The sequence below is a fragment of the Helobdella robusta genome, assembly GCF_000326865.2.
Source record: "Helobdella robusta unplaced genomic scaffold HELROscaffold_2, whole genome shotgun sequence".
Classification (NCBI taxonomy): Eukaryota; Metazoa; Annelida; class Clitellata; order Rhynchobdellida; family Glossiphoniidae; genus Helobdella; species Helobdella robusta.
Genome location: NW_008704083.1, coordinates 289,060 through 302,812, shown reverse-complemented (window position 1 = coordinate 302,812; position 13,753 = coordinate 289,060). Strand labels below are relative to the sequence as shown.

The 13,753-nt window shown below is 32.0% G+C and overlaps 3 protein-coding genes across 3 annotated transcripts; all 3 read right to left on the bottom strand.

The window, feature by feature from the left end:
* Positions 1-1,293: 1,293 nt before the first annotated feature.
* On the bottom strand, positions 1,294-4,192 carry HELRODRAFT_184897 (hypothetical protein). Its single transcript, XM_009016957.1, is given in 8 exon segments — positions 1,294-1,749; positions 1,762-1,944; positions 2,078-2,246; positions 2,466-2,568; positions 2,950-3,037; positions 3,148-3,314; positions 3,571-3,642; positions 4,039-4,192. 7 exon segments carry the CDS (start codon positions 4,073-4,075, stop codon positions 1,840-1,842), a joined length of 741 nt encoding a protein of 246 aa, XP_009015205.1. The 5' UTR covers positions 4,076-4,192; the 3' UTR covers positions 1,294-1,749; positions 1,762-1,839.
* Positions 4,193-7,028: 2,836 nt separating this feature from the next.
* HELRODRAFT_188191 (hypothetical protein) lies at positions 7,029-9,255 on the bottom strand (the record flags this gene model as incomplete). The annotated part of the gene is made up of 5 exons (XM_009016956.1): positions 9,003-9,255; positions 7,816-8,807; positions 7,597-7,680; positions 7,278-7,434; positions 7,029-7,117 (listed from the first exon to the last, which is right to left on the bottom strand). Coding segments are annotated over exons 1-5 (1,515 nt in total), but the record flags the coding sequence as incomplete, so codon positions are not given.
* Positions 9,256-11,872: 2,617 nt separating this feature from the next.
* HELRODRAFT_105842 (hypothetical protein) lies at positions 11,873-13,549 on the bottom strand (the record flags this gene model as incomplete). Its single annotated transcript, XM_009016955.1, has 2 exons — positions 13,195-13,549; positions 11,873-12,907 (listed from the first exon to the last, which is right to left on the bottom strand). Exons 1-2 carry the CDS (start codon positions 13,201-13,203, stop codon positions 11,873-11,875), a joined length of 1,044 nt encoding a protein of 347 aa, XP_009015203.1. The 5' UTR covers positions 13,204-13,549.
* Between the last annotated feature and the right edge of the window lie 204 nt (positions 13,550-13,753).

The window sequence follows — 13,753 nt, the reverse complement described above, 5'->3', positions numbered from 1 at the left end:
ACGAGTATAATAATAATAAAATCATATTAATTATTATATATATATATATTTTTATTATAATAATTATTATATATTATATATATATATATATATATATATATATATATATATATATATATATATATACATTCACACACAAATTTTAAAATGTCTCAAATTTTATCGTCACATTATTTTATCTCGGTCTTCAAACTCCGTTTTTGAGGCCCCGATAAACTCGAAGGGCCATGCCAAACGACCCCTACCATTCCAGGGACTGTACATATTAATACAAAACTGCCATCCATAGATATCAAATTTAGGTGTATTTTTTATTACCGTCGTTTTAGCCCAAATATAAATTTATTAAATGGTTATTATTGTTCATTTTATTTGTATTATTAATAATAATACTATCTTATCATATGGTATTATTATTATAACTCTATAACAACAATAATTTGTAATATAATTTTAGAGTTATTAGTATTATTTGTACCTATTTAATAAATATTTAAAGGACTTTGGCCATCATAATTTCAATCATGTAACATAATATTTCTCTCTCTCTCTCTCTCTCTATATATATATATATATATATAGCAAAATATAATTTCTCTTTTTATATATACATATATATATATACATAGAGAGAGAGAGAGAGAAAAAGAGAGAGATGTGAAAATAGCGGCTGCGAAGTTCGTCAACGAATAGATATTAGTGTTCCTAGTTTTTTTATATCATGATGTAACTTTAATATGAAAATTCAAAATTCACCGACATCTAGTGATGTGTGGTTGTGTGTGTTTGGTGTGTGTGGTTGTGTGTGTATGTATGTGTGGTTGTGTGTGTGTATGAGCAGTTGTGTGTGTATGTGTATCTTATATTTTTGAAATGACTGAATTATCAATATATTATATTCATTATTATCATTAATTTTCCATTTTTTCTTCAATTATAAACGCATAAAACGCTACAATCATCGCGATATTATTGTCATTATTATTTACCTGGCCTAGTAACTTTAGCCTACTGGTTGAAAAATATGTGTAACAGTAGACTAAATTATGTAATATATCAGAGAAACAAATGTTGTATATATATATATATATATAATATATATGTTGATAATAGACCATATATATATATATATATATATATATATATATATATATATATATATATATATATACGTATATGGTCTATTATCAACATACATATATAAATTATATTTATATAATTAATATTATATATATATATATATATATTCACTTATTTATTAATGTATTGAAAAACTCTTTTTTGGACATAATTATCGAATTAATTAATTTATTTATTTGTTAATAAATAATTGACAATACATCGATTTTTTAACTTTTAGATGGCATTTAAAATTAACTATGTGAAAAATGTGTCAACGACCTCACATACATGACATGAAATAATATATTCTCATAATAATAATAATAAATAATAATAATAATAACAATAATAATACAAATAACAACTATATTAAAATCAACAGTTATTTAATTACAAAATACACGTATCACGAAGGCCATATATAGTTTAAATAAACTGAATGAAGATGATAATAATAATAATAATTATTATTATATTATTATTATTAGCGATAATAAAAATAATGATATTAAAAATAACTGAAATTAGTCAAGATTGTCAATATTTTTAAGAACATTTCATCTGAAGTAATGTAAATAGATCTCAATTTAATATCAAAAATATATATATATGGACGTGTGTGTGTGTGTGTGAGTGTACGTGTGTGTGCGCGTGTGTGTGTAGAATAGAAATAATAATATGAACAAATAATATAAAGAAATAAAAATGAAAGTCCGGTTAAACTTTCTTCTTCTTATCGACACTGCACCTGGGACAGTACCACCGCCCCTTAGGCTTTGCTGTCAGCCCAACACACACAAAATGGAACCATTCTATTGGACACTGTTTGTTATGTTTAATAGTAAATTAAAGTGGAAATTAGTTTTAAACTTTTGAAATGAAATTGAGATTGAAATTAAGCAACACCACCACTACCACCAACAACAACAACACATATCGACAAGCGTCGACTAACATCAGGGTTATCACAGCCAATCATCTCGCCATAAGACACTTGGTGGCAGAGGCAGTAGGTCGGTTCGTTCGGGTCTACGGGCATGTCGAGGACATCTGATGCGTGCCCCAGGGCCAGCGAGATTGGAGGGCTCAGGGCTCCGGATATTGTTTGTGGCAAGTCTTCGTCACTTTTTTAAATTAATCATAAAAATTTGGAGATACAATCAATCAATTAATCAATCACACAGCTTACCAATCAATCAACAAATCAGTCAATCAATTGATCAACCAATTAACTAATTAATCAACGAGCCAGCCAATTGGCCACAACCAAATCATTCAAACCAACCATCCAACCAATCAATCAAGCAAATCAATAAATCAATCAAACGAGCCAATCAACTAACCCATTCATATTAGACTTCCGTTTTTTCTTCTTCCCGTCATCTGTGTTATCCTTACTATTTGTATCTTTCTTTTTCTTTTTTGTATCTTTGGTGCCTCCATAGCCTTGGTGGTTAAAAAATAATTTATTAATTTATTGAAAGAAAATTTTGAAAAAAATAACCTTTATTTTAAAAAAATGGTGGCTAAAATTAAGAAACACTATCAATTTAAATTAGCCGAGTGATTGAGTGAATAAAAGAATGAATGAGAGAGTAACTGAATGAGAAAATGAATGAATGAGAAGAATAAAGGAATGAGTTGAAAATGATCAAAAACCTGATGGAATATCTAATGATTCATTGAACAACTTTAAGGATAAATATTTATAGTTGAATTAAATAAATTAAAAAAATAATAAAATCGTAATTAAACGTAATTATGCATAATTATAACAATAATTAATCATAATTAATTTCAAATAATTAGTTTTTTAAAATGTCTTACCATCTTTTTTAACATCAGCTGCCTTTTCTTTCAGTTCGGCTTCGAACCTAGCTAAGTCAGCATCCAGCTTTCTAATATGCTTATCAACCTAGCAATAATTATGATTGAAATAATTATTTCTATATTACAATAATGAATATAATAATTATTATTACCAAAGATTGTGAATAGTTAAAATAATGCAATATCAATACTGACCATCTCGTAAGTTTGCATGGCTAGTTGAACTTTGTCGTCCCCGAATTCCTTACTCTTACTAAACATTGTCTGAATCTTCGAGAGCTGTTCTTTTCGTTTATCGTTTGAGAGGTCTTTCACGTTTGTCAGGTAGCTGTCGGCCATTTCGTCAATTTCTTTTAGTAAATCTGGTGTGGGGGTATCAAATTTAAATTCATAAAAAAAAGATTAATAATAACATTAGCTTCTTAATAATTATTTGCTATCTTGAATGTTAAATATCTTTCTACAAAGAATGAAAAATACAAAAAAAATTTACATGTCTACTACCTTCTAGCTACAAATTAACTTTTGAATCATTTATTCATTAGTTATACTATAATTAATTTCATTTGTTTATTTAATTCAAGAATAAATAAAATAAAAATAAAAATGTCATCCTACCTTGAGATTTTGAATCCAAATCTCGCATTAGGTTGAAATTCCTAGATAACTCCATAGGCAGGGACTCAAGGCCTTTTATAGGAAAAACAAATAAATGGTTAGTTTTATTTGAGTGTGTGGTTAGTTAATTAAATTGAACTAATGTTACATCGTTGTTAGCTACCGGAATTGATATTATAAAAATTATTATACTAAGTAAAGTTCAAAATGAAATGAATAATAATTTTATTTAAAATTTTTGTTATAATATAAAAATAAAATAAATACATATTATATATTATAACAATATAATAGAAAAATGATGTCTCAGAAGGAAGATTTCATTCAGTTTAATATCAATATTGACTTATTTGATCATTATTATTGAAATTATTATTGTAACAATTGTTTGCTGTGTTGGTTGAATCTTCCCAACCAAATGAACCACAAAAATTGTAACACAAATACGTTGTAAAGAACTATTCTTACTATCTAAATAGTGTTCCAAATAAACTGCCGTAGCCATTATTAAAAAATTTAAATCGCAAATTTTAATAGTAAAATTTCTTAAAAAAAAACTGCGACAAAACAAAATCGACGTGCGTGAATTTGCTTCGAAGCTTTATGACAAACAGATTAGTTAGAAACGTTTGTTTATTTTTTGACAAAGAACCGTACACAATAATAATGTAAATAACGCTTACCATAATTTTAATGTCTTTGTTTTAAAATTCAAACAGTTTAGTCCATAAAAATCGTCGAGACATTTAGGATTTAGTCGAACGTTTTTTTTAAACTATACACATATACATGAATGAAGGGATTTGATCCATATACTATCCAAGCTGGAACAAATTACAACCATATTAATGGCATGTCTGTTGTCTCTCATCACGTATTTCTTGAGATTTCTGTACTGTCCAGATGAGATAGTTGCTGAAGAAATTAAATGTCTTGATGAATTTAGTATGGAAAAAGTGACAGAAATTTTATATGAAATTTATAACAGCGGCGAAATTCCTGAAGATCTATCTAAGTCAACATTTATTGCACTGCCTAAAAACCTAATGCAACGCATTATGAATAACATCGAACAATCAGTTTGATGAGTCATCTAAAAAAATTTCTCTTGAAAATTCTGATGATGAGAGTACGAAGCAAAATCAGATCTGAAATTTTAAATGTCCAATGTGGTTTTGTAGATGATTGTGGCACAAGAAACGCTATCTAAACTGTTAGGGTGTTACATTTTTCCTGTGATAACTTACGGCTCCGAGTCCTGGACAATTTCTAAAGAAATGGAAAAAGATTAACGCTGCTGAGATGTGGTTTTTGAGAAGAGTTATGAAAATTAATTGGACCTCTTGTACCTGTATTAAAACAGACCGGTCATGAAAAAAAAATTATACTATAGATAATCGAGCAGTTAAAGTTTTTTCGAAAGGTTGGAAAATCTAACAACTACTGGAAAAATTGCAGAGAAAAGAGATCGCGGCCAACTACAAATAACATTCGTGAAGTCCTTGTGTCACTTGTAGAATATCACAACATTTTAACTTCTACAAAGTGTTAAAGATCGAGTTTTGTGGAGGAGGAGGAGGAGGAAAAGAAAGAAGAACCGTCTGAGCTAACTCGCCAATCATAAATTTTTACTTGTTTATTCACGATTATGAAATATTATTTTATTAAAAACTCTTCAATAAGCTTAGAAAATTTAATAAGTTAGCAGTTATAAAGTTTGAAATCAAATGTAATTCTTCAAAAAAATCTTTAAAATGAATATAACCTAGTCTTGTTCAGGGTATAATCGGTATTATTACGCACGTTTCAATATTGAAAAATTTGAATGCGTGTGTAACAGCTTTGTTAGAATGCAAACGAATTCATTTCAACTCAATAGCAATCGATTTTCAAATATTTCAGAGCGTTGAAATGTCAATTTGATGTGTTGCTTTCAGTTTGAAGAATTTTCAGTTCAATATAATTATATGGGTTCTATTATATGCGTTCATTAATTAGAAACAATTCATCGTTTGTATACTGTATTAAAAATTTATTTTCAAATTATAAACAGTTTACACATCAGTAATTTCATCTTCATTTCATTATTAAAACATTATCTCAGAAATCAAGTAACTGATCATTTAAATAATTTAGACACTAAATTGAATGGTTACAACAACAAGAGTTAACCATACATAGTCCACAAACATCAGAGGCTTAACATGTCTTTTATTCTTAAAGTATAATTTTAATAAAATTACTCAAAATTTATATACACAATACGTATTGATTAAATATCAGTATATCATATAAATTCAAGCTTATTTCCTTAATTTAATACATAATTGATTGAAAATTGAAACTAATAAACGAAGCAAACAGCAAAATTTATAACAATATACACGGATATAAATATATATATTCACGTATATATTCACGACAATATATAATACTTTGTCAATTATTTGGCCAGTGAGATAGATATGTAATAGATGTTTCTCGCAAATAGGAACAAATTAGCCATGCAAATATGTATTGTACGTACGCTGATTTTATAAAGTGCTCCGGTTATTTCGTCTGTCCAAAATTTTCGGAGATATTTCTGTATTTAAGTGAAATTCATCTGCTACTAAAATAATGTAACTAATTGGAAAATGTTTTCACATTCTAACACAATATTTGAGAGGGGTGATATCACGGATTCACCTATCCTTAAATTGGCCCCTACAAGTTCAACATTAGATAACTTTTCGACATTAATTCTCAAGCCGTATGCATTGTGACATCACTAACAGATAAAACTTTAAGAAATCAGCCAAAAACGTATAATGCGTTATTAAAAGTTAACATCAGAAAATGCAGGTAAGCAGAAAAATTATTGAAGCGCAATATTTCAACCTTCTGTTTTGAAAAAGAAACGTGCCCAGATGTATATAACCAAAAAAACTTATATATATGCAGATATTAGACTCGCGTTTTGTGTAAGAAACGTATTTTTTGTTTAGCTATAGATCGATTCTTTTGATGAATAATTATGCCACGCATATACCTTCGCACACGTGTTTGTGTGTTGTTTGTTTGTGTGTGTGTGTGTGTGTGTGTGTGTGTGTGTGGTTCGTTTGGTGTGTTCCTAGAATAGGAATCAATATCTTTGACACATCTACTGTTACACAAATCACGACACAAACACACGCACAATACAAGCTGACATGCAAACAGAATATGCAAGCTTCAAATTAAGACGCATCTATTGTACAACTTTGTCATAATTACCATTTGAAAACATTTATTTAATTATTTTATTTTCAATGTGTTATTTTGTTTCTTCATTTTCTAATCGTCATTAGCTCCCTTGTTAACAAGGCCAGTCAGTCGGGTACTACTGCTTGGACTTGTTTGTTTCCCTTGTCTGTCGTTTGTGATGATGGATTCTGTAGATGAAGTAGCTTCTGCTGCTGCAGCTGTCGCCATTGACGCTGGTGTCGTCGATACAGGAAGGTCGTCTATGTTCGAATATCCATCTGATTTTAAGGATTTTGTCCACGGATCCAAAAAGTAAGCCCATCTGTGTTTTTGTTCAAATTTGTAACTGAATATTGAAAAAAATGTTTCAAAAAAATGTTGTTAATACGTATGTACATTTAGCCATTTGAATAACTATTGATTAACTCGAAAATATTCTATTCACGACTCTTGTAATAAAAAAGCAGTTTTTAAAAACTTACGCCGTAGTAGTGAAAGGAATGGCTAGGAATACTCCGGAAATGATGAAGACCATTCCAGGCATTGATGACATGGTTAGAGTGTAGAGATAGGTGTGGCATAATGGTCCCAGGAACATTACTACTGCCAGAACGCTGTGCAACACGGCATACACTGAACCTGACACCAACAGAAAGATAGTTTGTATTTAAAATTTCACTTACATTGTTAGAAGAAAGGTTATAATTTATGTTATTTAATTTTAAATTGGAAATGTTATTTTTAGCTGAAATCAGAAATAAATTTATTGAATGTAATTGTTGAAAATCAGCAAATAGAAACCCTGCTCTTCGTGGCCAACTAGCTGAGATATGAGCGAACGACCGACGGCGTATGGAAGCAAATGAAACAGCTGGACGACAGCAGCTGAATTATGGAAAATTACAATCTAATAACTCATAATTATGAAAGTGCAAATTGAAAAAAAAGTGTTTATTAAATGAAATAGGTGTTTAATTATGAACTAACAATTGCGACGTTCGTAAAACAGAACTAACTAACCTCCGTATACTTCTCCACTGTTGGTTGACAGACCCAGCAGGAGCGATCCAAGAAATTTAGACGCGATAGCTAGAAAGAAAATCGACACATCTCCAATACATTTCTGCAACAACGGAACTCCGGGCCATGACGAAATTCCTGATAATCCGTATAGTGTGAATAAAAATAATCCAATTTGTATTGAATCCCAAAGGAATGGGTTTCCTTTCAGGTAGAGTACGAAAACTCTTTCTTGGCCCTGCTGCGCAAAACTGTACACGATGAACCCGACAAACATCAGCCACATTTTTTTTTGTTCTAAACTTCTTAAGTGAAAAATGTGCCTAAAATTAAAAATCTTTTTAATTGTTTCTTTCAGAGTCAAATTTGGATGATAATCGTCTAGATCGGAAGTTAGAGATCCGTTCGGCTCCTGGACGAAAAAGAAGAGAATAACAAAGGGAGCAAGTGAACAAATGAAAATGAACCACAACGGTTGGTCTAAACTTCCAAACTTGTTGATCCAAAATCCATTCAATAAACTCGTTAGTGCAAAAGTAATTCCGATTGAGAATTCGACAATGGCTAGGCGCAGAGTCCTCCTCTTAACAGAGTCAGTATCCGAAATGTAGCTAGCGTTGCCGCATAGGTAGCCACTGATATTTCCAGACATGCCGGATACAATGCTAGTCGTAATGAGAATGACTTTTGTCCCTATCCTCCCCATGTTGCCGTCAAATAAGTAGAACGGGAATAAGAAGCCAAGAGTGTATACCGCAGTTCCAAGACATGGAAGGTACATCATGAAGCGACGATTTCCTGTGAAATCGCTGTAGAAACCGAACAGTAAGATGAACATTGTCGTTGGCAACAACTCAGCTATCGTCAGATAGAAAGCCATGATGCTACTTTCCTCGTTTATTACGTCAATTTTTCGACGGGTTTCTGAAAACGTTAAGTCGTTAGTTGGATGTGTACTGTTTCTTTCAGGTAGATATTCTTGGTGCAGTTTTCTGCGTGAAGTGTTGATTATTGTTTTATTAAACTTAGTTTAATTTTCATAATTTTCGAAACAAAGTAAATTAAGTTTATACAATACAATTATTTAAATAATTAAATCATTTTAGTTTAAATATAACATAAAATTTAAATTTTATAAAATATAGTGTACGAAATGATTTTCAAAATAATGAAAAATGGAAGCCCACCGGGTAAACTCATCAATAGAATCCATGGTCATGTTATGTTTCCTTGCGACGAAGTGGTAAATAATTTCCTGAGACAGCGGCACGGCTGCATTCTTCGCAAAAAAGTACAGAACCGTCGATAACTCGAGTAATATTCGTTGCTTCTTACCCAGCAAGTGCTCATCTCTGTAGGTCTCTTCGATGAACATGGTCATGTGATCAAGAAGTTTTTTTATTTTTTAAACCAAAAAAAACATATTTATCATTATCAAGTTTATCCGACGTTACACGTAGTTATTAAATTTTAACCAGTTGTACATGACTGCACATTTTATAGATGTACAACATTGTATAGATGCTATTGCATATAGTGTTTGATTATTCTCCTGTACATTTGCAACTATACTTAGGTACAGATGAATCAAATGCAAATCATCCCCAACACATCAAAATAGAACCACACACGCATACAGCTCAACTTACTCACTCGTTACCATACACAACTATATCACCTCAGAAGCTGAAAAAAATACCAGCCGATGGATAATTTTTTTATTAACATCAAAATCGGGCAAATTAAAAAATTTTGTTTTCACGATTCAAAGTTTTAAATGAAGCGAAATAGTCTCGACATATGTTATTTTAAGACCTCTCCAGCGCTGTTGGCTGAAATCAATGCAAAGAATGCCTTATATGTACATACATCTGCCAGTCTTCCATACGTACGTACATACATCACATACATCAATATATACATACACACACGCTGAACATACACAACACATACACACACATAAATACATACTACATTTCTTCACACATCTGTATACAAATATAATCATTTTGTAGACATATACATGTAGATGTGTGTACACATATATAGTTGTACATATGTATGTATAAGTGTCTAATGATGTGTACATATAAGCAAAGCTCAGATCCAGTAGTGTGTTGTGAGTGACTGCATTTATTGATTCAAGTTCTGCTTCTTTAGTCTCACGTTTCAGACATTCGCGTTATATTCGGAATTATTTTTTATAAATTTTTTTTATTAATTTGATTTGAATTGAAATGTAGAAATTCATAATTAGTTTGTAATTAATTGATCAATCAATTAAATAAAACAATCAAAATTTAATTTTGTGATAACAGTAAATCTTTTTAATCTGTACAAAATGTAATAATATATACGATATACAATGAATATAATATCATTAAATGAATGTAACGGAGAAATTCATTAATTGAACAATCATGTTCAAATACTTTTAAATGCGATTGGTTTTGAAAACTAACAAAGTAAAATATTTACAAATTATCATCACTCTGGAACACTTTCAATTAAAGCACACTCATCTTAACGCAATCAATGATTGTTTGGCTAAGGCGGTGAAATCATCATCTATAATCAAAATTTATTAGATTGGTTGACGTGAATGTGAATGATTGATGTGAATGAATGATTGAATGTAATACACACTGTTTAATTGATTGATTGATTGATTGATTGATTGATTGATTGATTGATTGATTGATTGATTGATTGATTGATTGATTGATTGATTGATTGATTGATTGATTGATTGATTGATTGATTGATTGATTGATTGATTGATTGATTGATTGATTGATTGATTGATTGATTGATTGATTGATTGATTGATTGATTGATTGATTGATTGATTGATTGATTGATTTGATTTGTGACGGAAGACTCTATCGTAATAAAAAGTTCTGCATGACAGGTTCTTTTTTTTTCGGTTTTTCAGGACTACTGAACGTTTTAATCAGTTTACTTTTTGTTCTTCCCGATTGCTCTGGAATGGAATTCAAGCGAGTAGCCGGTGCAGGCGACTTTCCAGCTGCTGTTTTGTTTTCGACTGGAGAACTTTTAACTCTGTTAATCCTCATTGAAGAGTATAATCGAGAGTTTGCTCCGAGCGGTGATGGGTTTGGATGACTTAAAGATACTTTTGAAATGTTTTGAGAATTTTTGAAGGAATTTGATCTTTTGAATAAGTAATCATCTTCATCCTCAACATTTCGACAGCTGGAATGATTTGAAATTTTGGGATTGCTTCCACTTGGAGATGGAGATTTTGAGTTTTGAGTGCTGCTGTTACCACTGTCACCTGGTGAAAGTTTTGTACTCGTTTCAACTTTTTTAAATACTAAACTCTGTCTACTGTTTGAATACTGGGGTTGTTTTTTCGGGTAGTACCTGTCTTGGTCGTTTGTCTTCCTAAATGTGTTAGACATGCTGACCAGAGAATTGCTTGAAAGATTATTCGTCAGAGTGGGAATTTTTGATTGATTTGGTTGTGGCATTTGTGTTTCGTTCAAGTCGTTATAATTCAACAAATAGATCAATCTCTTGTTATAAAATTTATCGTACGCATTGAAATGTATAATCTCTTTTTTTAGATTTTTCTTACAATGTGACAGAGCGGCTTTCCTCGATATTTCTACCAGCGTTTTGACGGTGAACCGCTTCTCTCTCAAAGTCTTGACCATGTTGTGAAAGGTGCGATGCTCCAAGTTGCGATCCTGGTCGTACATCTCATTCTCGATGAATTCCAGTTTGAAACTGTGCAGCTCGCACCCGGCTCTGATGAGTAGGTTGAAAATTTCTTGGTTTCCTTTCAGGTATGCTATTTCGAGCGGAGTGTACAGTCGGTTTTCAGCCAATTTGGAAAGTGGATAAGCAAGCTCGAGTTTGTAGCAGGTGCAAATTTTGTGTATGCTTGTCGGTTTGTCCATGTCCACACCGTATCTGTTTCAATAATTTTAAAAATTGTCCACAATACTTTCTAATTTGTTACAAATATTATAATTTGTAATGAATACAAAAAATTTGTAACTAAAACAGTGTTTTAGCAAACAAAATATTTTTAAACAAAACGTTTTTTTGAATTTATATTCTCCCAACTCAACCTCAATAGTAATTTAATGGTTTCCAGTTGGTTGACATTAGATACTTCTGCATTGTTTTTGCTGTCAGGACTTCTGTTTGACGATCCAAGGATGGAGTAAACGAGTGCAGTGGCTGAGTTTCTATCCAACAAATCTGGATCTGCCCCACACTTTAAAAGTTCTTCGGCGCATTCCAAGTAATTCCTGAAGGCTGCTATCATAAGGGGTGACAAGCCGCAGTCTCCTTTGCAGTTAGGATTCAGTCCCAACTCGGCTAAGAATGAGATCAGGTGGGATATGCCTTCAGAAGCGGCGTAATGAAGAGCCGTATTGAAATATCGGTCTGAAGCCATAACATCACACTGAAAATTGACAAAGAGAAGCAGCATGTCTGCATCCAGGCCTTGTTTTACCGCCGACAGAAACGGCGTTTCCCAGTTATCGTTTCTCGCATTTGGATTGGCTCCGAGTCTTAGCAAATGTTCCACAAGAAGTATGTTCTTATTTTCAACTGCGTAGTGCAGAGCCGTCTTCCCTGTTTCTTTGTCTTGGGCGTCGATGTTATAAAAGTGTTCAGTAGAGTCTATCAACAATTCTGCCAATGAAGGGCGATTGAGTTTGCACGCTACGAATAGAGGAGTTCTGCCGTTTCCATCAACGTTTTCTCTCATACAAGTTGGTGTTGCTATCACCGCTAACTTCACGCACTCCATGTCACCTCCTTCGATGGCCACATGCAGCAAAGTTTCGCCTTTGTTGTTGACGTAATTTTCAAAACTCGTATTTAATTTTGCTGACCCTTGTAGAATGACCTTCGCAACTGAGGGGTGACCAAATTTGAGAGCGTACATCAGGGCTGAGTTGCCTCTGAAATCTTTGGCTTCTGAATCAGCTCCGGCTGCCAGGAGTATGCGAGCGCAAAGATGGTAGCCACGTTTGGCCGCCACGTGGAGGCATGTTTTGTGGATGATAGGGTGGCGGGCGTTGGGGTCCGCTCCGTGTTCCAGTAACACCTGGAGGTGTGACAAAAATACTTTCATCGAGTAATTTACTTGTGGAATTGAAATGAAGACATACAAACAAGCCGTATAAAATTCACGTATAATATTATTATTATATATTACATATTATTATATATTATTATATTATATTATATATTATTATAATATATATTATTATATATTATCATATATACATTTTAATAAAATACAAATATTTGTTGAAAATTGATTGAGTTTGAATAAGAATTAATGTTTTTGAAAATATGCCCGCATGTAAAGATGAATGTTTGAGAACAAACCTTGAGCATGTCAGGTTTAGCACTATTTTCTAAGGTTAGGAACAAAACTGGAACGTTGTCGTCATCAGTGTTGTTGGCACTATCGCTGCAGTGCAGTAGTTGGTTCAGCAGGTTCACATCAGCACTTTTGATCGTGCTTACGATTGCATTTGAACTCGGTTTAGCCGGTTTTGACCGACAGGAAGATCTGCTCTGAATAAGTCGTTGAAATTTTGACGTGTTGTTTTGTGGAACACCTTGTTGAGTTGGATGCTGCGGTGTTTGGTGTTGATAAAGGTGTTGTTGATGATGATGTTGTTGCTGGTGTTGAATAACTGTCGGTGTTTTTTTTATTGGACTTGAGTATACGCATGATGTCTGATGGTTACTTTGTTGCACACAATTCATTTTTTGCTGTGGCGAATGTTGAAAATATCGGTTAACCGACTTAATATCCGATTTTAAATTCGATTGATAAGCCGACTGAAAACTTGTTCTTAGTGATTGCCTTGAACTCGAATCATCGGCACTTGGCCGAATAAATTTTAAGGTATTCGCACCATCCCTGAAGTTGTTATAG